At 40.1% G+C, this 25,720-nt stretch overlaps 1 protein-coding gene across 1 annotated transcript in view; it reads right to left on the bottom strand.

Moving 5' to 3' along the window:
* Positions 1-17,746, bottom strand: part of SLC5A8 (solute carrier family 5 member 8) — a 66,557-nt gene extending 48,811 nt beyond the window's left edge. Inside the window, exons 1-3 of the mRNA XM_061417058.1 lie at positions 17,081-17,746; positions 9,557-9,622; positions 7,305-7,356 (exon numbers count right to left, since the gene is read on the bottom strand). Coding sequence (XP_061273042.1) covers positions 7,305-7,356; positions 9,557-9,622; positions 17,081-17,431 — 469 coding nt within the window. The 5' untranslated portion in view covers positions 17,432-17,746. The remainder of the gene's footprint in view (positions 1-7,304; positions 7,357-9,556; positions 9,623-17,080) is intronic.
* Between the last annotated feature and the right edge of the window lie 7,974 nt (positions 17,747-25,720).

The following is a 25,720-nucleotide window of genomic DNA, read 5'->3' on the forward strand; positions in this document are numbered from 1 at the left end:
ACATCCATACATGACTACTGGAAAACCATATCTTTGACTAGACAGACCTTTGTTGGCAAAGTAATGTCTCTGCTTTTTAATATGCTGTCTACGTTGGTCATGTACTTCCCTGGTGGCTCAGACGGTAAAGCATCTGTCTACAACACCAGAGACCCGGGTTCAAGCCCTGGGTTGGGACATAGTTTTTCACCCAAGGAGCAAGCATGTTTTAATTTCATGGCTGCAGTCACCATCTGCAGTGATTTTGGAGCCCAAAAAGTCTCTCACTATTTCCATTGTTTCTCTACTGTGGGCAAGAATCCCTTAGAAGAAATGGAGTAGCCATCATAGTCCAGCAAAAGAGTCCAAAATGCAGTACTTGGATGTAATCTCAAAAATGACAGAATGATCTGTTGTTTCCAAGGCAAAATATTCAATATCACAGTAATCCAAGTCTGTGCCCTGACAGGTAATGCTGAGGAAACTGAAGTTGAACAGTTCTATGAAAACCTACAGGACCTTCTAGAATTAACACCCAAAAAAAGATGTCCTTTTCATTATATGGGACTGGAATGCCAAAGTAGGAAGCCAAGAGATACCTGAAGTAACAGGCAAATTTGGCCTTGGAGTACAAAACGAAACAGGTCAAAGGCTAACAGAGTTTTGCCAAGGGAAGGCACTAGTCATAGCAAACACCCTCTTCCAACTCTACACATGGACATCACCAGATAGTCAATACTGAAATCAGATTGATTATATTCTTTGTTTCTATTCAGAAACAACATGAAAACCACAAAGGATTTTCCAAAAGCCTACTTGAATTAATAAGTTTAGCAAGTTTAGCAAGTTCTCAGGATAGAAGATCAACATATAGAAGGCAATCGTATTTTTCCATACTTGCAAATGATGAAAAGACATTACTGAGAGAAATTTTAAAAGGCCTGGGTACATGGGTAAACAGGCCACGTAATGGATAGATAGACCATGTAGATGACAGGTCAAGTCTTTTGCCCACTTTTTGTTAGGTTATTTGTCTTTTTTCCATTAATTTTGTTATTCTATGAGCCAGTAAGCTCAACATCAACAGTCATCAAGAAAATACAAAATAAAACCACAATAAGATAATAGATGGTACAACTTGAATGGCTATAATTAAAAAGACAAATACAAAATACTGGCAAGGACATGGATCACTGAAACTCTTATAGGTTGTGGGGTGGGCATGTAGAATGATACAACAACTTAGAAAAGCTATTTGGTAGTTTCTCTTAAATTCTGTACATGTGACTGCCCTGTGGGTCTGAACACATGGGTCAGAACAGGTGTATATTGAACTTTATACTGCTTCCAGGTATTCATCCACTAAAAATGAAAACATGTCAAAAAGCAAAGCAAGACAAAACAAAACCTGTACAAGAATGTTCTTAGCAGCTTTCATTCAAAATAGCCTAAAACTGGAACAACCCAATATCCATCAACAAGAGAATGGATAAACAGATTTTGGTAGATGCATATGATAAAATACTAGCAATAAAAAGGAATGAATTACTGATACATGTACCAACATGAAAGAATACCTCAAAAACATTTTATTGAGCAAAAGAAATCAGATACAAAAAAGGCACTATATGATTCCACTTATACAAAATCTAAGAACAGGGAAAGGTAATTTATGGTGATAGAAGCTCACTGCTTGGAATAGATGGGGGGATTCATTAGAAAGAAACACAAAAAAATTTCTGGGAAATGAAGATAAAAATATTCTATATCTTGAGTTAAATGGTTGTCGCAAGTACACAAAATTGTCAAAAGTCAACCAACTGTGCACTTAGGTTCTGCGCACTTTATTGTATATACACTATATCACAATAAAATATGGCTTTCAATTTTAAAAAGCAAGAAAGAAAAACTTAAGAAACAACTGAACTAATTACAGATATATAAACTTATCTGAATCCTGATTCTAATAAACACTGAGAAAACATCAGGGATCTCTGAACACTGACCTCATACTGGCAATTGTTGTTTTTAGTCACTTTCATGCATTGGAGAAGGAAATGGCAACCCACTCCAGTGTTCTTGCCTGGACAATCCCAGGGATGGGGGAGCCTGGTGGGCTGCCGTCTATGGGGTCGCACAGAGTCGGACACGACTGAAGCGACTTAGCAGCAGCAGCAGTCACTAAGTCATGTCCAACTCATTTGCACCCCCGTGGACTGCAGCCCATGAGGCTTCTCTGTCCATGGCATTTCCCAGGCAATAATACTGGAATGGGTTGCCATTTCTTTCTCCAGGGGATCTTCCCGACCCAGGGATTGAATCTGCATCTCCTGCATTAGCAGGTGGATTCTTTACCACTGAGTATTATTGATGATAGTAAGCAATTAGTGTTAACGTTTTAGAAATGATGGAAGTTACAATTGTATTTTAAAAACACACCTTGGTACAAACTGTCAGCTACAGAATATATAAACCAAGAGAATGTAAGGTACAGCATGGTTAATGATACTGTCTTGCATATTTTAAATGTTGCTAAGAAAGTAAATCTTACAAGCTCTCATCATAAGAAAAAAATTTCATAACTATGAGCAGTATATATCCCAAAGAGTAATTTTACATTCAATGTGAGGAAAAAGGCATCAGAAAATTGACTGCTCAGATGTGGTCACTGTTAACATAATGATGTGTATTTTCTTCTACATATATTTAAATCTCATGCTATTGTCATCAATATTTAACTAAGTGGAATTGTAGGTTTTTTCTTGATCATTTTAGTTTTGTATATGTAGGAATCTAGTTCCTATTATCATGACTGGGCCTTTAGGAATAAATATGATAACAATAAATCAATCAAATAACCTCCAGAGTAGCTTTTCAAAATTCTCTTCTAATTTTTCCTGTTCTCAAATCATCTCTAACACTATATGCATTTTCTAGACATTTATAAAAATAAGCTGAAAATCTGAAAGGTAATGATATTTTACATAATTTTATTCTACCTCATGCTTTTATCAGAGAAGCAGTGTTCACTGTTAAATAAAAATTTCTTTATTTGCTGATAGCTATGTTTCTACCTGCTATCACTTTTTCAATGCTCCTGTTAAATCCAGGATATCTGAATATAAATTATCTAATATGTCACTGGATATGATCTTGTTTCTTTTGTAAGCACAGTCCTTTCAAACTATAGGCTAGAAATGTCATTTTATATTAGACAATTTTCTTCACAGGCCTAGAGAAAAACTTGATTCTGTAAAAGCTATTTAGTCAAAAGCTTTTTCTTAAAAACAAGTTTGAAGAGCCAAATAACTTACTTGGTCCTTATAAAGTTAATGGAAAGATAATTGAATATGTGATGCAAGCTCTAAAGGAAATCAGCCCTGAATATTTATTGGAAGGACTGATGCTGAAGCTGAAGCTCCAATACCTTGGCCACCTGATATGAAGAACTGATTGGCAAAGACCCTGATGCTGGGAAAGACTGTGGGCAAGAGGAGAAGGGGGTAGTAGAGGACACGATGGTTAAGTAGCATCACTGACTCAATGGCCAAGAGTTTTAGCAAACTCCAGGAAAAAGTGAAAGGCAGGGAAGCCTGGTGTATTGCAGTCCACAGGGTTGCAAAGAATTGAACATGATTTAGCTACTGAAGAACAACTGCCATAAATTTTAAAAAATCCTTCTTGAATCTCAATCCTATGCATTAATGGTATTTGAATATTTTAAAAAGAGAGAGAGAGAGATGCTGCTTGGCCAGGTGTATCTGTACCTTAATGCTATCTTTACATTTCCAGAATTTGGCTTTTCACTTTGTAGATTTAGAAATGCAAAGATGAATGGGTTATAGGGGGGAAAGTCATGCTGACTGGTAAATTATAAGCATTGCTGTAAAACAGCATCAAAGTTTACTAATATACAATGAGAAATAGGGGTCATAAGCAGACTTGTAATTGTTAGTTCATGATCACATAATTTCCTACTGATTAACATGTCAATGTGGGAAGCCAAATTCTGATCAAAAGGTAACTTGGTGAGCTTAGTATCTGAAAAGGAAGCACTAATCTCATAATTATGAAAGATAGAACCATTAATCTGTTCAGTGTCCTTTGTTTCGTTACCTTGGATCTTTTACAGGTGCCTCTATACCAAACTCAGTCTTTATTCTGAAGAGTACACATTATAGCCGAAAAAAGTGAAAGTGTTAGTCACTCAGGGGTGTCTGACTGTTTGCGACCCATGGGCTGTAGCCTGCCAGGTTCCTCAGTCCATGGAATTCTCCAAGCAAGAATATTGGCGTGGGTTGCCATTTCCCACTCTAGGATGGAAACCAGAGATCAAACCCAGGTCTCCTGCTTTGCAGATGGATTCTTTACCATCTGAGCCACCAGGGAAGCAATTACAATCCTATAACACCCCTTAAAATCTACCCCCTCCAAATTTAGGAATTGTGGATATTTGCAAATTATATTCAATTCATGTATTGCATTTAACAGGGCTTCCCTGGTGGCTCAGCAGTAAAGAATCTGCCTGCCAATGCAGGACACCTGGGCTTGATCTCTGGGTCAGGAAGACTCCCTAGAGAAAGAAATGGCAACCCTCTGCCCATGGGATTTCCCAGGCAAGAATACTGGAGAGGGTTGCCTGGCAGGCTACAGTCCAAGGGGTTGCAAAAGTGTTGGACACGACTTAGCAACAAAACCACCACCACCATGATGATGTATGTTAATTAGACCTATTGTGGTGATCATTGCAATATACAAATACTGAATCATTATGGTAAACCTGCAACTAATATAATGTTATATGTCAATTATACCTCATGAAAAAAAGTATATAAAAGACATATGGAATTCAGATGAAGTGATAAAACATCTCAGATTTGCAGCAAAATATACTAGTGATGGAAATACAGAGTGAAATAAATCAAGAGTCGATAATTATTAGTGTAGAGTTAATGGTATGTTAGCGTTCAGTACACTATTCTAGCATATGATTGAAGTTTTCTGTAATTAAAAAAAAAAGATTAAAAAGATTGCACATAGAGAACGTTAAGTTCCAATTCAGCTAAAAATGTTTCTATGGAGCATCTGTTGCACACCAAGTACTTTGTCTGTGTTTGCTGCATTGTTACAGAAAAATCCATGTATGCTCAGTTGCTTTAGTCAGGTCCTACTCTGTGACCCTACAGACTGTAGCCACCTCTATCCATGGGATTCTCCAGGCAAGAATACTGGAATGGGTTGCCATGCCCTCCTCCAGGAGATCTTCCTGATCCAGGGATTGAACTGGCATTTCCTGTGTCTTCGGCATTGCAGGCGATTCTTTACCCACTGAGCCACTTGGGAAGCCCATGGTCAAATACATGGCTGATATTAAAGTGGTCAAAATGCAATGCCTCGAATCTTAATTTACTCCCAGGGAGTGGCTCAATAAACTGATAAGAACAGTCCTTGAAGCACTGAAGGTAGTGCTTTCTTATTCCCAGAACTGCACTTTAAAACTCTAAAGCCAACATTTCAGTTATACTTAACTCCAATAGGTAACTTATGAAGTTTATAGCTCAGCTCTTTACATATGAAGTGATTCATTCATGATGTTGGTAATATTTACAAGAAACATGCCTGACATTCAGAATTCAACATCACATTATATAATGGATTTCTTCTTTGTAATGATACTGCTGTGCTTTATAAATATAGATGGCAACTATTACCTATGTATCATGAAATTAAGAAATTAGAATCTGCAGTTAGAAGGAGTTTTCCCTTTTCTTGTTTTCTTTGAGGTTTTCCATTTTATATTAATTTGAGGAACTGCATCACATTCTTCCCATCACAGACTCCACTTGTCCATTTTAGAAGGAAGTCTCAGAGATAAATTTGCTTCTAACTGATAAGAATTTAAAGTATGTAGTTTCCCTCAAGCCTTTTGAGGGTATGACTAATTCACTTCTTTGCCTCAATAAACAATCCCAGTTTCACAGCTATTATCTTCCCAAATCTAGAGAGTAACTTGTTGATCCATAAAATTGTCACATATTTATTTATAAGGCTACTATAGCCATCTGTCCTTTGGTCACCAGGAGCAATCTAATATTTCAAATCACACAGACTTTTTTTCTTGTATTTTGGATCACATTCAAAGTGTGGAGAAAAAAATTTCTCCTCCTGCCCAATTTTTCAATGGGACCAAGCCTGAGCTGAATAACACAGAAGCCTATTGGAGTTAACTTCTTCCAAGGAGTAAGCATCTTTTCCAAAATTAAAAGCAGAGACATTGCCAGCAAAGGTCTGTCTAGTCAAAGCTGGTTTTTCCAATAGTCATATATGGATGTGAGAGTTGGACTATAAAGAAAGCTGAGCGCCAAAGAATTGGTGCTTTTGAACTGTGGTGTTGGAGAAGACTCTTGAGAGGCCCTTGGACTGCAAGGAGATCCAACCAGTCCATCCTAAAGGAAATCAGTCCTGAATATTCATTGGAAGGACTGATGCAGAAGCTGAAACTCCAATAGTTTGGCCACCTGATGTGAAGAACTGATTCGTCTGAAAAGACCCTGATGCTAGGAAAGATTGAAGGTGGGAGGAGAAGGAGTCAGCAGAGGACAAGATGGTTGGATGGCAGCAGAAGACTGATTCAATGGACATGAGTTTGAGTAAACTCCAGAAGTTGGTGATGAACAGGGAGGCCTGGTGTGCTGTAGTCCATGGGGTTACAAAGAGTCAGACACGACTGAGCGACTGAACTGAACTGAACTGAACTGTTGGAGATGGGCTCCAGGTTACAAACACAAAGGGAGCAAGTGCAGTCCATTCATGATTTAGACTACAGGGGGCGTTCATTCTGAAGGAATGGAGAATGGCTGGTTGGCACATCCCAGAGAAACATAGCCCAATGAAGCCTGTTGTCGTTTAGTTGCTAAGTCATGTCTGACGATTGCAACCCCATAGATGGTAGCCTGCCAGGCTCCTCTGTCCATGGGATTCTCCGAGCAAGAATACTGAAGTCCGTTGCCATTTCCTTATCCAGGGGATCTTTCCGACCCAGGGATTGAACCCTTATCTCCTGCATTGGCAGGCATGTTCTTTATCACTCAGTCACCAGGGAAGCCCCCAGTGTTCTAACCTTCTACTAATTTACAGACCTTTCTGAGGTATAATTCAGGAACCCAGAAAAGCTGCTAGTGTAGACACTGAACCCACCAGATCCGCTTCAAGCTGATGCAGGTTACTGGAAGCATTCCTCCACCTCCCCATCTCCCCAAAGAGAGAATAAAGTCTGTTAAAAGTGAACCTCCAAGTGTGAGTGACATATTAACTCCAAAATGTACCTTGATTCAAAGCCAGGGCAGGGGCATAAATAACAATTCCAGTATACAGAATCTAGAGGAAAAAAGAAAACAAATAAATAGTATGAATTACCAAATGAAATATTGATATTTTTCTATAAATTTACTTATAAATTAAAAACCATAGTTTTAATATACTTTAACAAAATTTGCTTGTAACTTGAAAATGTTATTTAAGTGAAGTTCACTCTCCTTTTCTATTTGGGGTATGGTCATAGGTTACAAAAACCTTTTATGACCAATTTTATGTAAAAATGTGGACTTTTCATGCAGTGCTTAGTGCAGATAGTCACTAATCCATCAATTCAAGTTTGAAACCAACTTTCCTAGATCTGGAACAATTTGGAAGAAAGAAAGGGTACAGATTTAAAAGGGCAATGCTTGTTCATATGCTTTCAAACTTTTGTCAATCACTGAAGATGTGGTAAAGCAGTGAAAATTTTGGAAACTTGTTTGCAAAAGTTGGCATGACCACTAATTAAACAAAAGTGTAAATTTCCCTAAAATTTCCTGAGGGCCAACAAAAATTCTACTCTACCTTTTTAATATTATTATTTTTCATTCGTATACTTAACAAATATCTATTAATCTGGGGTACAACAGTAAGATAAATATGTTCTTTTTCTCAAAATATCATTTTCATTACATCTAATCTTTCAAATACATAGAGGCTAATTCTATGATTATGCTATAAAACATACTATGAAAAAAACATATTCTTCAGTGTTTGAATGTTTTATTAAATTGCATGAATAGATCTATAGAAGTAAGTCCTTCGAACAGTGGATTCTGAAGCTCCCCTCCTTTTGCAGGAATTCACTAGCTTTCCACAGTCATCATATCGTCCAAGTTAAAGATTTGAAAATGTGACCCAGCCATCTTCTTAACATTTGTCCCCACTCTTACATTTCTGTTGGCACTTCTAATGATGATCCAAAGAGGGATTGAACTCCATGGTGGAATGCAAGCTACCAGCCTCAGCTCTGGGTCAGAATCTCTACCAGACCCCAGAGGGCTCTTTTCTTTCATACTGCAAGTGTTAAGGGCAAATATAATTTAAGATACATAGCTAGCAAAGATATAAAATGAAGCTAAGTTAAATAATTTACAAAGGCACTCTGTCTTGCTGTAGCAAAGCACTCTGTCTTGGGTAGCTTTTGACTGGAGAAATGGAATTATAAATAGGGATGAGATTAAAAACTCCCTCCTCGACCTCCATTACCAAAATCATTCATGAAAGACTTAGCTGCCAAGAGGGAGATAGGTCTAAGTTATGTGACAATGATTGTGACAAGATGATGGGTGGGAAGCAATCTCTGTCACTGATGACTTGGCAAATCTTTGATTTCCATTTGTGCCAATCAGTAAATCTATACTTGCATATTTTTTAAGTATTGGATTGTGGGGGGGGTTGTTGGTTTTTTTTGTGACCCTGTGGGCTGTAGCCCACCAGGCTCCTCTGTCCATGGGATTTCCTAGGCAAGAATACTGGAGTGTGGTGCCATTTCCTTCTCCAGGGAATCTTCCCAACTCAGGGACTGAACCCGAGTCTCCTGCTTGGCAGGCAGACTCTTTACCACTGAGCAACCTGGGAAGCCCGTTGGATTGTGCACTTGGCTTTAAAAACTCCTCCTGAGTGCATGATGTTGTTGCTTTATACTCAGTGAGTATATCAATTAGGTTTTACAGTTCAATTTCTGAAAAAGTGCATTGATTCATTTTTTTAAGTATGCTTTCAAGGAAAATTATTTTCAATTTTTTTCTTCCTATGTCAGCTAATATTTTCTATTAAATCTATTACTTAATATGCTACAAAAATACTACAAAATATACAACATGTTTTCCCTTTATTATAATTCCTACTATCAGCTAGTACATTTCCTTCAAATATCTTTGTCATCTAAGCCATGCCCTTACTGTCACTTTGGTAGGGACAGAGGGAGACATAAGAGGAAAAAGCATATTTTCCTAACCATAACTGTTGCTTGTTCAACATAATATTCAGTGTTCACTTAACTCACTGTTTTCTCAGGAAATAATGCATTTTCTGAGACAAGGTTTAATGATCTTAAGGATTAATGCTATGTAGTGACAGGCGTTTTTCCTTTTGTGTTTCTCCTACGTTCAACCTCTTTTCTTTCACGTATTTATCAAAGAAGCTTGACCCAGGTGCCTTGTTTAAAAAACACTATAGATGGAAAGAAGATAAAATAAGTGAACTGACGGCTACTTACTGTTTGAACAATGAAGAGGATTGTTCCACAGAGACGAACACATTTGTTAAATCGAAGTTCTAAATACTGTTTCCAAAAAAAAGGAAAAATGGTTAATATGTAAAACTTCTGGACACTTTTTAAAAACCAGCAGCTTGAGAAGAAAAGGGGCTAAAACTTTAAAGAAACTTCATAACTAATTTTTATCCTGCATTTCTATCTCACTATTAATAGTTTAATTTAAATTATTTAAGTGTTGTTGTTTAAATTAATATTTTATTTTAAAAATTATTTATTTTTTAATTGAAGGATAATTGCTTTAAAGAATTTTGTTGTTTTCTGTCAAATTTCAACATGAATCAGCCATAGGTGTACATATGTCACCTGTATACAGTCATATGAATCATATGTACACCTATGAATCAGCCATAGGTGTACATATGTTACCTATGTACAGCCATAGATGTACAAATTGTTTAACTTAGTATTTTAAGTTACAAATGGCAAAACTGACCCTTGTTTTAGAGAACAGTTCAAAATTTTTTTGTTTGTTTGTTTGTCTGTTTTTGGCCACACTGTGTGGCATGTGGGATCTTAGTTCCCGGATCAGGGATGCAACCTGTGTCCCCTACATTGGGAGTGCGGAGTCTTAACCACTGGACTGCTAGGTTAAGTCCCAGTTCAATGGTTTTAACACAGAACAGTTTCATCACCCCCAGAAAAGTCCTTCATGTTGCTCCTTTGTTGTCAAATCCTCTTTCCATCCCTAAACCTTGGCAATCACTGATCCATTCTCCATCCCTCCAAGTTTTGCCTTCTGCAGAATGTTATACAAATGCAATTATTTTCTGCATTTTTAGAACGAACAAAGTGTGGTCTTCCCCTTTCTCTTGGCATCTACCCAATAAATTTCCCTTGATACACTTAAGGAATCAACCCTTTCCCACTTTAGGCAACTGTGGCAGAACTGCCAATCAAGGTGCCCTGCCTGGGCTAAAAGGCAGTCACATGACCGACACTCAGCCCGTCAGTTTCTCTTCTCAAAAGGTGAATCCTAGAGGCAAGATATAAAGACAGAAAACGATTGAACCAGAAAGCAGACCGATCCTGACAGTGTGGCCTGAAGAGGCTGCCCTGGCTTCTGTTCCTTTTCATAGTCTGTTTGCTCAGCTTTTCTTCCTATCCTGTGAGCTATGCCCATATCCTCACAATAAAAATTTTTAACTTAAATCAGCCTAAGTCCATTTTTCTATTCAAAGCCAACCTTGACATCTGCAATAGATTATAATAGAGAGGCATACCTCGTTTTATAGCACTTCTTTTTATTGTTGTTCACAGACACTGCATTCTTTACAAATGAAAAATTTCTGGCAACCTTCCAAGAAGCAAGTCTATTGGCATCATTTTTCCAACAGCCTTTGCTCACTTCATGTCTCTGTTTCACACTTTGGTAATTCTCCCAATATTTCAAGCTTTTTCATTATTGTTATGTTTGTTACAGTGATCTTTGATGTTGCTATTGCAAAACACCTACGACTCACTGAAAGCTCAGATGATGGTTAGCATTTTTTAGCAATAATGTATTTTTTAATTATGGTATATACATTGTTTTTTAGACAAAGAGCTATTGTACACTTAATAGACTAAGGCATAGTGTAAACACAACTTTTACATGCACCGAGAAAGGAAAAATCATGCAACTTGCTTTACTGCAATATTCACGTTATTGTGGTGGTCTGGAACCAAACCAGCCACATCTCTGAGGTAGGTCAGTAGTGTGCCTATCTCCTATTTATATATAGTCATGTGTCACAGAGTTAGAATCCTAGGACTTTACAGCTGGAAGGAAGCTGGGGTACATGGTTTAGTCACTAAGTCGTGTCCGACTCTTGTGACCCCATGGACTTAGCCCACCAGGCTCCTCTGTCCATGGGATTCTCCAGGCAGGAATACTGGAGTGGGTTGCCATTTCCTCTCCAGGTGATCTTCCCAACCTGGAGATCGAACCCAGGTCTCCTGCACTGCAGGCAGATTCTTTACCCACTGAGCTACGAGGGAGGAAGCTGGGGTCCACGACTTTCTTTAACTTGAATAGTGTGACTACAATATACAGAGAATTTTAAGGCTAACAGTCTTTTCACATACAGAAGAAAAAAGAAGGAAAGAAAAACTGATATTTGGTAAATATTAGAGGAAAAGACACTAGATATTTTTGCTTCATAATTACAGATAACATTTATAATGTATTTGCTGCATGTCTTTTCCTCCCAGGTAAGTCCATGAGGTGGTTACTATACAAAGTGAATATTAGAAACCAGGACACTGGGGTACAGAGAGAAAACCAAGATTGTAACCTAATAATTGTTAGAGACAATGCAAATTTGGGACCACTTGATGTCAAACTCTGTGTACATAACCATTATGTTGTCCAAAATAGCAAGTAAACTGCCCATGCATTTAAGATTCATCCAGAGTGAGTGAGTGAGTGGCACTGACACACAGTAGGACCTCCTAAAATAACTGATAAGTAAAAAACACACAATGCTGTTCAGTGAGTACACTGGGGCAAGAGTTCCAGCCTTTGTTCCAGCCTCACTCCTCTTGAAAACGTGGATCAGAGTAATAATTCTTTCCTCTCTTACTCTGCAGGATTTTGGAGACCATCAAATGATGCAAATGGATGTCTTAAATCTAAGACATTAAGAAGCTGGTAACCAAAGCCACAGGCCTTGAGAATTTGAATCTTAGTAAATTACATGTGTTAAAATTATCTAACTATATTTTGAAAGACTTTTTAGAAAACCCAAGAGGTGTTTTGGAGCATGGAAACAGGGCACTGCTATTTCTTGTAAGTTGTTTTAGTAAAACTCTATTAAAAATAAATGTACATGAATTGAGAGAGAAATCTTTGCCTTTTCTAAGTATGTATATCCAAATTGGTGGAGATTAAAAAAAAAAAAAAAACTGAGGAGGAAAATGTGATGGAGGTAAGAATGTAGCAGGTTTAACAAAATATATGTATATATTTTTCCTCACACAAGACTAACTCAAGACAGATCCAAGAATTCCAGTGTCATGACCATGTCAGTGACACTGCATGTCAAGTGAAAAAAGTGCACAACGTAGAAGCTGAGAATTATGCTTTATTCTGAGGCCTCACTGAGGACCATAGTCCAGGATGGCAGCCTCTCAGATAGCTCTGAGGAACTGTTTCAAAGAGATAAGGGAGGAGCCAGGATATAGAGGAGTATTTACTAGGGGCAAGGGAAGAATATGGAGTTGAACATCAAAAGATTACTGTTAATCACAAAAAAACAGACATCTCAAGTTAATGATTTTAGTCCTTTTCTGTGTATGGAAAGATGCAAGAGTCTGAGCTGACTGACATCCTTCCTTTCATAGACATCTTAGCTACTCAGGGCCAGTATCCTATTTGTCTCCACTCTCCCAGGGTGCACCGTCGATGGCAGCTGTGGTGGCTGATGGCTTTGTGGCCACACTGTTCTTTGTTTACTGCAATGGCAGAGACGTTCTTTGTCCACCTCAGCTACTGGGCTGCTAAAGAGATACTTAAAGACCAAGTCACTGATCTGTAGGCTCAGAAAGTAGCTCTAGGATTTCTTGACAAAGCTATAGAGTAACAATAGGCATCTGTGTAACCAAGCAGGACCCTATGGAGCCTTCCCAGGACAGATTCTTGCCCCCATGTCCTCACCCTGCCTCTTGTTTATAGAAAAGCTGTAGACTCCCAGGCCTCCCTGAGTTACAAAAGTCTGGCCCAACAATTAATGATTGAAAAGATGTTGAATACATAGTGACAAAACTAGCAGTTGGGCCAGAAGAACTGGTAACAATTTAAACAGTAAATCATCCATATAGCAGTCACAGAATCTTTAGTTCCTTCCGGAAGTACCAAGATAACAGCATCTGATGCGCATTTTCCCAATTGCTTTACAGATGCTAAAACCTCCGTCAAATGGAAGAAAACATCACCAAATTAACTGATGCCCCCAGAACCACTGGAGCCTGAGGATTGATAATGTTTACCCCTGTAACACTGCCTGGTTACCTCACTATAAACCTATCAGAGAATTGTGCCCAAAGTTATCGCATAGTCGGTGACTCCCCTTCCTCACCTTGCCTTTAAAAATGCTTCCCTAAAACGCATTGGGGAGTCTGAGTTTTTGATAATCAGCTGCCCCAGACTAATAATAAAAGCTTCAGTTTCTTTCACCACAACCCTGTGTATGGGCAAGTGGACCCAAGTTTGGTTTGATATCACCTATTGTCAGCCAAGATCTCTCATGATTCTTGGTACTTTGAATAATTTAGGGACATTAAGATTCCTATTGAATTTTGTTTTTAAAAGAGAGAGAGAGAGTAAGGGCAATGTAGTTTAAACACTTAGATTTTGTTGAATCCAGAAAGATCCTGAAGAAATGGGGAATGCAGTTGGGTTCCTGCATGATATTTTTTTCTATGGGTCTGGAATTTGTTAAACACCTCTCAGGACTATACCTTGAAAGCAGTGATAGACATCACAAATGCCTCTGAATAGCCTATTGTGTGTGTGTGTGTGTGTGTGTGTGTGTGTTAGTCGCTCAGTTGTGTCCAACTCTTTGCAATCCCATGGACTATAGCCCACCAGGCAACTCTGTCCATGGAATTCTTCAGGCAAGAATACTGGAGTTGGCTGCCATTTGCTTCTCCAGGGCATCTTCCTGACCCAGGGATGGAACCCGGATCTCCTGCATTGCAGGCTGATTCTTTTCCATCTAGGCCATCAGGAAAGCCCCATCGTATTGTCTCATAGCTAACAAATGGAAACTAAGGAGAAATTTCATATTTGTATAAGAATGCCAGGTCAATGCTGGACCTCTTATTTTGCATAGTTGACTCCAGCTCTCATCATAAAACAAAGAAAATACACCACATGAAAGAGTTTTCCATGACCAACTGCCAGAGACATAGCATAAAACCTAACTTCTCTGTCCCCAAAGGCCTGGCATCCACTAGTCAAGGACACCCCCTGTGTGCCCACAAGCCCTTGTGTCCTACATCACGTCCCTTTTGCCTTAGCCCTTCTAAGCTCCACTCGGGGTTATAACGCTCACAGGAGCCTTCAGAGGCAGCCAGCACTGCACCACTGCAGAGCCTCTCAGCATGTATCTACTTTGTTTCAGGCTCTCTTGTGTAACTTAGTTTACTCCAGTTCTCTTAGTTTACAAAATGGGGCTCTCACAGTATAAGGATTATTTTGAGTATTGAGACAGAAAATGCATGTAAAACAGGCAGCCCAGTACCCAGCCTGTACTGAGCATTTGGCAAATGTTAGCTTTTTGCCATTTTTAGCTGGAGCCTTGCTAACTTAGCCTCCACCACTGCGGATGTGTGGGAAATGTGTTTCTGGTTGAGTTAATGTTGCTGCCCTGGAAAGGTACAGGTCAGTGATTACGAGAGGAGCAGTCATCTATGGTGACTGAAATCCTCATGCCAGGTTCTTCAAACCCCTTCTGGGTTTTGGAGTTGTTTAACTACAGATTAGAGCTCACAGACTCAAAGTGCCTGCAGATCTCATCAGGTAAAATACATAAGTTAATCGACCAGGCATTCATATATTAACCAGCTTGAAATAGTCCTCATATCCAATAAGAAATATGTTCTCTGACATCCCCCTCCAAACAAGAACTCCCTTCACACCTTCCTATCTTCTCTTTTGCATGTTTAATAAAGACTTAAATGCAGATAGATTTTTCTATCATAAGAAGTAACCATGCAGATGTAGCGAAGAGGCCTCAATACAGAAATTAATCGCAAATTAGAGCAGTGGCTATAAACTGAAGTTCCTGTCACCACAGGGAATGTGAGCCCTGAGTCACTAGTCTTTTTAAGTTTCAAAAGAAGCCAGAATCTGGAATTTTACTTGACTTCTCATCATCATCATTAAATGCTAAATTAACTTTTCCCTTGTGGCTCAGCTGGTGAAGAATCAGCCTGCAATGTGGGAGACCTGGGTTCAGTCCCTAGGTTGGGAAGATCCCGTGGAGGAGGGAAAGGCTACCCACTCCAGTATTCTGGCCTGGAGAATTCCATGGGCTGTATTGTCCATGGGGTAGCAAAGAGTTGGACATGACTGAGCAACCTTCACTTCACTTCACTTCACTTTTTTCAAGGCATTGTAAGGATCAGCAACAACCAAAAAGACTCAAGACTGAGTTTGGCTTGGGGCAATCAGTTTGTCACTTTTGAGCAAAACAAATTGTATCCTGCTCACTTCTGGGGTGATGACTAAACACTCTCAAATACAATGACCAGAGTGCAAAGAAGGCAACGCTACCCCAGGGGCACCTCGCCCTGAATGACGTCACTGGAGCCCAGGCAGTTTGTCACCAACACTTGTTGTGCCATTACGGCCCTTCCCCAGCACCAGTTGAAGCAGCCTCACTGAGTGGTTGGGTCAGGGCAAACATTCCATAAACTCAAGGACAAGGTGGCTGCTGAGAGGCTCAGCATCCTCTGGAATCGAACACTTCTGCAGCTTTGTCCACAGAGCACAGGGAACTAGGCCCGACCCCTGCCCTGAACTTTTATTCTTGCTGGACACTCCCATTCAACAGCTCTTTAAACTAAATCAAATGTTCACACTACCTTGCAAAGCCCTTTCTGGCAGACAACTTGAAAGAATCTATAATCAGTGGACCTGTGCAATTGGAAAGCCGGTTTCCTGAATCATCTCTCCACAGAGGCAGAAGGCAGAGCTGATGAGGAAATTTGTGGCCAAATTCTCCTAGTGATCCCAATGGAACCACCTCTACCATCATCACCCCAATATTTAGGGTCAACATTTATTCAGCCCTTACCCTGTGCCAGACACTATTCTAAACGCTATCCTTGCATCATCTCCTCTAATCCTCCCAACAACCAGATGAGGTAGGTGGTATAATTATTTCCATTTTGAGATTAAGAAAGAGGCACAATTGGTTAAGTGTCAGTACAGGTTCTCCAGCTAGTAAGTGGAGAATCCCGTCTCAAATGCAGGTGCTGGGACAAGAGAGTTAGAATCTTAACCATTTGGGTGCCTGCCCCTGAGTGGAAGGCAGCGGAGAGTACACACATTTTCCTGCTATCCTGGAAAAGTAAATGGAGTCCGAGGACCTGGAATGAGGGGATTCATTTCAAGGAGGAGGAGCTGAGACTTGAAAAACGGACCCTCCCCCAGGATAAGTTTAAAAATCTTTTCCCTTGACTTGGAATCAAAGATGTTAAAGCAGAAATCACCTTAGTGAACACTAGTCGAAATAACTCGGTTTACTTCAGAAGCCTCTCTTTTCCTTCAAGCTCATGAAAGTTAAGTCCCAAGATTTTTTTTCTCTCCTTTACAGAACACCTCTCCGGGAAAGGGGAGGGCAGCAGAAGTGATGGGTATGAACAGGGAGAGATTTCGATGTGGTGGTGAGTCTGCCCCCAGGAAAATTCCTCCAGGAGCCTGAAAAGTCCTCCTCTCCCCGCCCCGTCACCTCTCTCCGTGACCCCCTCACCCTTTACCTCGTAGGTGCTGGTAATGCCCAGTTTGTAGAACACGGGGAGGAAGACCTCCGCGCTGAGGACCACCACGAGGAAGTAGGTGATGGCAAAGATGCTGAATATGGCTCCAAAACGGTAGACCTCGGACGGGGTGCCCAGGACTGTGACGGCCGACATGAAGCTTGCGGTGAGGGACAACGCCACCGGCACGGCGGTCATCCTGCGGCCGCCCATCAAGAAGTCCTTGGAAGTCTGCTGGCCGCCCCCCGCGAAGGCGTAGTAGATGCCGATGACGGCCGAGATGAGCAGCATCCCAGCGAACACTACGTAGTCCCACACCACGAAGGTGCCAATGTCCCGCGGTGCGCCCATGGCCGCGCGGTCGCCGGGGTCCCAAGAGCAAACTGGCGGCCCCGCGGCGCGCAGCCCGAGCCGGAGCTTCCCTTGCGTGCCGAGCACTCACTTATTCCCCAGTCGCACGCGGCGGGTGTGGCGCCCTGCGGGGATGAGAGGAGTCTGGCAGGTGTCTGTCCCTCCGCTCCCCAGCGCCTAGCGCAGCCTCTGCGCCCACCGCAGCCAGCAGAGCCCTCCGAAACGAGATTTCGGAGACACCCCACCCACGCGGCGCTGAGCTCTCACTGGGCTCCAGACCAAGGTGGCTCGCCTGGCACCGCGGACACCCGGGCAGGTGAGAACTGGAGCTTCCAGCCGCCTCTGGCGAATCTTCAAGGAACGCTCAGCGAAAATTTTATCAAGTGGCACCCGAGGAGACGCACTATTTAAATGAGCAGGTGACCTATCGGGGAGTGTGGGTCGAAGGGTAATTGTCACGCCTTTAAGCTTTCCGGTTCAACAGACCGGGTCCTTACGGGAAGGTACAGCTGGAGTTTTTAGACTGATTTATTTGATAAATTGATGGGTGATTTCTGTGACAGTGTGCAGTGAGCTGAGGTCCCAGTTCTTAGACAGGAAAGCAGTTATAAAGGAGAGGAACAAATCTGTGCTATTGGTTGCCTGTGTTTTTATTCAATGAACAATTTTCATCCCTAGCAGTTTCTCCTAGGAATGATAGTCGCTATAACATATATGTGTGTGTGTGCATGTGTATGCTCAGTTGCTCAGTGGTGTCTGACTCTTTGCAGCTCCATGGACTATAGTGGGACAGACTCTTCTGTCCATGGAATTTTCCAGGCAAGAAGACTGGAGTGGGTTGCCAATTCCTACTCCGGGGGATCTTCTTGAACCAGGAATTGAACTCATGTTTCTTGTGTCTCCTGCACTGGAAGGTGGATTAATAATACCTACAGTTTAATGAGTCTTACCATGTGACATGTAACATGCTTGGCACTTTGTACATTAACTACTGCAACTCTTACTATTACCCTTGACATAGAAATCATCTCCACTTATCAAATAAGGAAACTGGCTAAAACACTTGCCCAAGAAAATGGTGGAGATTAAGATTTTTAATTCAGGTCTGATACAGAATTTGTTCTCTTAATCACAATGCTATACCTTGTAGAGTTCAAATATAGACACTTGTTAAATGTAGGCACAATTATATACACTTAAATGAAGACACTTGAAAGCATGTGGAAGACAAGATCATTTCCAGTATTAGCACTCAGTATTTTAAGTGGCTTGTTGAGAAATATTACTAACAACATGAGTCATGCTTGTAAAGCAATGTGATTCCTAAATTCCTCTTCTAAAATAGGCCCTCTAGCCACATATGCCCTGGCATAGGTCTATTTCAAGCCATCCTGGTTTATTTTCTTAAAGGCTTATAATTTACCTGTTGACTCTTGGTAGACAATCCACAGAATGCCTTTAGACCAGCCTGGCGTGTGAAGAAAGCTATGTCAGACTTTTTTTTTGTAAACTGGCATTATTTGCATAAGACTACTCTGGTGGCTCAGTGGTAAAGACTCTGCCTGCCAATGCAGTAGACTCGGGTTCAATCCCTGGGTCAGGAAGATCCCCTGGAGAAGAAAGTGGCAACCCACTCCAGTATTCTTGCCTTAGAAATCCCACGGGCAGAGGAGCCTGGAGGGCTACAGTCCTTGGGGTTGCAAAGCAATCAGATGTGACTGAGTGACTAAATAACAACATTTATTTGCATAACACTCTTGAAAGGAAATAAAGAAGGAAATAGAAGATAAATCCAAGTAATTCCATAATTTAAACAACTATATGGTTTGAAATTAATTCCTGTATGAAATTTACTATATTTCAGAGACAGCATTTTTCTTCTGCTGTCACTGCCTGGTGCTCAAACTCTCAGCATAAAATTGCATTATAAAAGTTATAGCATCCACTGAATCTGGGGTTCTTCCATCTCTATACAAACTACAGTGCTTTACTTCACTGTGCAATGCCAGTGTACTCTACTCCATTAGTGTCCTGTCAAAGAATTAAGTGAGATTATATGTTCTCTGGAGGTGCTGGCCTCTGACTGTATAGAGAAAGGCATTTTGGTGGAAAACACTCAGACAACAGAGGGTGGGCTGCCCAGATCTCTGAAGGGGATAGATGTTATGACTTTGAACCCAGCATAGTAGTAGTTGTAAGTGGGAAAAGAGGTCTTCCCACTTACTTTTTTTTTTTTAATTGGAGGCTAATTACTTTACAATATTGTGGTGGTGGCTTTTGTCATAAAATGACATGAATCAGCCATGGGTGTACATGTGTCCCCCATCCTGAACCCCCTCCCACCTCCCTCCCCATCCCATCCCTCAGGGTTGTCCCAGTGCACCAGCTTTGAGTGCCCTGTTTCATGCATCGAACTTGGACTGGTGATCTATTTCACATATGGTAATATACATGTTTCAGTGCTATTCTGTCAAATCATCCCACCCTCACCTTCTCCCACAGAGCCCAAAAGTCTGTTCTTTATATCTGTGTCTCTTTTGCTGTCTTGCATATAGGGTCATCATTACCATCTTTCTAAATTCCATATATATGTGTTAATATACTCAGTCAGTTCAGTTCAGTTGCTCAGTCGTGTCCGACTCTTTGTGACCCCATGAATCGAAGCATTGGTGTTTTTCTTTCTGACTTGCTTCATTCTCCAGTTTCATCCATCTCATTAGAACTGATTCAAATGTGTTCTTTTTAATAGCTGAGTAATATTCCATTGTGTATATATACCACAACTTTCTTATCCATTCATCTGCCAATGGACATCTAGGTGGCTTCCATGTCCTGGCTATTGTAAACAGTGCTGCGATGAACATCGGGGTACACTTTCAATTCCGCTTTCCTCAGTGTGTATGCCCAGCAATGGGATTGCTGGGTCGTATGGCAATTCTATTTCCAATTTTTTAAGGAATCTCCATACTGTTCTCCATACTGGCTGTACTAGTTTACACTCCTACCAACAGTGTAAGAGGGTACTCTCTTCTTCGCACCTTCTCCAGCATTTATTGTTTGTAGACTTTTTGATAGCAGCCATTCTGACTGGCGTGAGATGGTACCTCATTGTGGTTTTGATATGCATTTCTCTGATAATGAGAGATGTTGAGCATCTTTTCATGTGTTTGTTAGCCATCTATATGTCTTCTTTGGAGAAATGTCTGTTTAGTTCTTTGCCCATTTTTTGATTGGGTTGTTTATTTTTCTGGAATTGAGCTGCATGAGCTGCTTGTATATTTTTGAGATTAATTCTTTGTCAGTTGCTTCATTTGCTATTATTTTCTCCCATTCTGAAGGCTGTCTTTTCCTCTTGCTTATAGTTTCCTTCATTGTGCAAAAGCTTTTAAGCTTAATTAGGTGATTCATGGGGTTGCAAAGAGTTGGACACGACTGAGCGACTGAACTGAACTGAGGCCCCATTTGTTTATTTTTGCTATTATTTCCATTACTCTGGGAGGTGGGTCATAGAGGACCTGCTGTGATGTATGTCAGATAGTGTTTTGCCTATGTTCTCCTCTAGGAGCTTTATAGTTTCTGGTCTTACATTTAGATCTTTAATCCATTTTGACTTTATTTTTGTGTATGGTGTTAAAAAGTGTTCTAGTTTCATTCTTTTCCAAGTGATTGACTAGTTTTCCCAGCACCACTTGTTAAAGAGATTGTCTTTTCTCTATTGTATATTCTTGCCTCCTTTGTCAAAGGTAAGGTGTCCATAGGTGTGTGGATTTATCTCTGGGCTTTCTATTTTGTTCCATTGATCTATATTTCTGTCTTTGTGCCAGTACCATACTGTCTTGATGACTGTAGCTTTGTAGTAGTCTGAAGTCAGGCAGGTTGATTCCTCCAGTTCCGTACTTCTTTCTCAATATTGCTTTGACTATTCAAGGTTTTTTGTATTTCCATACAAATTGTGAAATTATTTGTTCTAATTCTGTGAAAAATACCATTAGTAGCTTGATAGGGATTACATTGAATCTATAATGGACTATGATGTATGTTTTTTGTTCAGTTAAATGTGACCTCCTAGTAATTCATCCTACATTATCTGCCCCTTGACCAGCTCTCAGGCATCTTTTCCTACCACTTCTTTTCCCCATTTACTCTATTCCCAGCCACGTTATCTTCTCAGTGTTCCTGGAATAAGCCATGCCTGTTTCTGCCTCAGAGCCTTTGCATGTGTTGCATCCTCTGCCTTGAATGCTCATCCTCCAGATATGATCATGACTCTGACCTTCACTTCATTCAGGTGTCTGCTCAGATGTTATCTCCTCCAAATCCTTCCCTGACCACTCCATCTATCATTTTCTACTCCCTTACTTTGTGTTTGTTTTGTTTTTCTTTTTTAAATATACAAAACAATCTGACATAGTTCTTTGTTTATCTGGTTTATAGTCTGTCTCCTCCCAATGGAACAGAAGCCCGATCATGGCAGGGAATTTCTTTGTTCACCATTATACTCCCTGAGTGTAGAACCTGATGCATAATAGTTATTTTAAAAAATATCTGTTGGGATTTCCCTGGTGATTCAGTGGTTAAGACTCCATGCTCGCAATGCAGTGGACCAAGGTTCAATCCCTGGTCAGGGAACTAGATCCCACATACTACAATTAAGACCTGGTACAGACAAATTTATTAATTAATTTTAAAAATGAATTAAAAAATAAAAAATATTTGTTGAGCTTGTGAATAGACAAGGGAAGGAATTATTAGGAAATCCTTTCAAATAAATTGGCTCAGTCTTGGTTTCTAATGCTGCAAATTTCATTTTTTTCTGTGTTTCATAGGCATTTTGAAGGAAAAAATGAGAGAAACTACAGAGGAACTACTTGTTATTTTAAAGCTACCTTTAGACCTAAAGCAGTTTATCATTATGTTCTCTTTACTTATTGTATCAGTTAATACTGCATTTGGCTGAGAATGACAGGAGCCAAAATAATAATGCTTTAAACAAGATAAATGTCTCTCTTTCACATTTAAAGATGTTCACGGACAAGTAGCAAGAGTTGGGATCGGTTGGAGAGGGGTGAGTCTACATGAAATGATTTGGGATCCAAACTCCTCTCCTACAGTTCTACCATACTCAGATTTGGTTTCCATTTCATCGAGAAGAAGGAAAGGACTGCTTAGGGTACATCCACATCTTTCAAGGACATTTCTCATCAATTTTAAGTGACGGTTGCATTTATATCCCATTGAATAGAACTTAGTCACATGGTCACATCTAATTGCCAGGGAGACTGGGAAATGAAGTTTTTACACCAAGGGGACATGTGCCAAACTAAATTTGGGGGTCCTACTTCTAAAGAAGAAGAGAAGAATAGATACTGGGAGATCACCAGCAGTCTCTGCCACATCTAACTTAAGCACCAAAACAGACTTCTTTCTCAGATACCAGTTTCCCAGGAAGTTTTACCATTTCCCCATGGGTTATCCTTAGCTGACAAAGTTAGATAGCCTCAGGTTTAAAAACACAAATCAACTGCGCCAATAGGACTAGTTCCCAGTTTACCCTTCTCTATGTAAAGTTGTCAGTTTCTGGTTTTTCCTTTTGTTTTGACAAACAGCTGTTCTCTCCTCAAGAAACCACTCAGAAGACCCATAACACTAGGGCCACATAGAAGCAGTGAAGTGGCTGAGTCAGAACTGGAGACACAGAAGAACACTGTGGTGCCAGTTCATAGTAGGCTACCCTTTACTCATTTGCCTATAGCCCTTGAAGAAAGCATTTCTCATGTGCATTTTGACATGCGATTGGCTGCTTTAAAGATCAGTGTGCATTGATTTTAGGAACACAGTACATAGGATGGAGTAAAGTCAAAGTTCATTAAAATTAGGTACAGGCTCTATCCCAATTGTTTTATTATACAGACTACATTCTTTTAAGGAAGAGTCATGACTGGAGTAGGAAATATTTCCCGTGATACAGAAAATTTGGCAGTGACATCTGCTGTAATGGGATTATATCTGTGTCAGATGCTTGGTGAAGGAAGGACAAGATTTCAAGCTCATGGAAGTTCTTAATACAAGGCTAGGATAAAGATCGGTTTGGGAACAAATGATATTTAAAATTGTTAACAAGTCAGCAGTTAAGAAAGCTACATGGGCTACCATTAAGATTAAAATATCACTGACTTGACCTAAAAGTTATTTTAGTTTATAAACCAGATCTCTCACTAAATAAGATAAATGATATTAGCTATAAGATACAAGTTCTCACTTCTTTTGTTTATCTCCAGAACTTTCCTACTGAGTTCACTTTTATCCCCTAACTAATTAGTGTATTTATAAACATGTAAAAATATATAATAAGCTTCTTTATGCAATGCTTTATAAATGCATAATTATTCATTTTGGAAGTATATTTACATTTAATATTTTGTGAAAAATAGCAACTTAACCCACAATAGGTATATATTACACCTTTTCCCCAGTCCTATTTATGGTGTGTTTTTAAAATTTGGCAAAATAACTTTTTTCCCGGAAAAGTAATTGGTGGCCCTGAAAATTGGTGACCTGCTACATCTGAAGGTCCTAGATACAGATATTGAGGAGAGGGTCAACAGAGTCAAGCAGGTTCCCTTTGGGTGAAATAATGTTTGGTATTAGTTTACTCACCTCACACTGCTGGGAAATGTTAATTTACCACTTATTCTGAAATAAGGAAATAAGAAATTCATATTGAAAATTACAGCTTTGCATGACTAGCTGCTTCACATCTTTTTGTCTTCTGTAGAAACACAGGAGTTTTTCTGAATGGCCTTTTAAATTTTTTTAAGGAGTGGGTAGGGAGGTTACTGGGAACAAACTGACACTTGCTGGCAATTATGCTCAAGTGGAAAAAGAACCCTAGACTGTGCTGACATGTGTCACAGCTCCTAAGAGAATCAGAGCTTCTCAAAGAGCTCAAACTTTCACAAGAAGACCACTCTCCCCACTCATCTTGGCACATCCCCGTTCCAAGTTTTCTCTCCCTTATGTGGTTCCTTTTCTGTATAAATACCCTCACCCCACCTCCTCCTAGGTGAGATGGGTGATAAAGAGTCTCACCTGTCATTAAAGGGGGATTGAACTGTCAACATTTTTCATGAATGTTTTGCTACTACTTGCCCACAACCAGGTGTACTCCCTCCTGGCCTTGAGCTCTTTCCGCATGTTTGCACTGCATTTTTGGCCTTCATATTGATATTGTGGTTTAATCAAGGCTGTTTTAACCAAGGCTGCTAATGCAGGATAATCTCATGGATTCCATACATTCAAAAGCAGGAACTACAAAGCCACTCTACACACCTGCTTCATTTCCCCCCTCTCTCCAGTTGGGTTTTCTCTGAATTGCCACAGGTATATGATCAGAAATGTTGAAGCCTGTGCTTATATGCCCTTAATTCAGTAAGTAGCAGAGACCAATTAGCACCTTTGAATTTTAATTCTAAATCCCATGCAGAGGAAATCTGATTGGTGCAACTTGGGTGCCATGTCTCTGGACCATTAATCCTATCAGCAGGGGCCAGAAGGGCAGGGTTCCCCCTGTGGCTGCACAGATCCACCCTGAGAGTGGAGAAGGGGACTAGTTTCCCATGTGGGAGGGTGTTGAGCTGGCAAGATGCTCTGAAAGGGACCTCCTCTATCAAACATCTGTGCCATTCTGTTATCCCCTGTGAGAGTGAAATAAACTCCTTGGAAAAAAGGAATGGGCTTGCTCATCATGAATCCCCAGAATCCAGCACTGTTTGTTGCCTTTAAAAAAATGCTAAACATGCTGTTGTATTGACCTACTTTACCATGCCCATTGGCATCAAGAATTTCCTAAGAATTTCTAAAAGTGAATTTTGGAATCCTGGGAGTGATCTCATTGGATCTTGAATCTAGACTTATGCTTTCTTATCAGGGAAAAAAGCCTCTTTTCTCTAATTTTTGAGAGGAAATTTAGAGAAAAATATACTCCAGTTCTAATACCCTACTATCTGCTTATTCTTTACCTTGAAATCACAATCACAGTTGCTATGGGGTCCTGAAATATCCTTCTGACATGGCAAAGGAAAATAAGAGTATAAGAATTCCTACAGAGCACTTTCTTAATGACCTTTCACCTAGGAACACTGAGTAAAGTTAGAAATTTAAGGTAGTACAAGAGTCAGTGCTATCAACTGAAAAAAATGCCCAATCTAGAAGTGGAAGATTATGTTTTACTTGGCAGACACACTGAGGAATTAAGCTCGGGAGACAGCCTCTCAAATAGCTCTGAGGGAT

This window comes from Bos javanicus, chromosome 5 (assembly GCF_032452875.1).
Source record: "Bos javanicus breed banteng chromosome 5, ARS-OSU_banteng_1.0, whole genome shotgun sequence".
In the NCBI taxonomy this organism is placed as follows: Eukaryota; Metazoa; Chordata; class Mammalia; order Artiodactyla; family Bovidae; genus Bos; species Bos javanicus.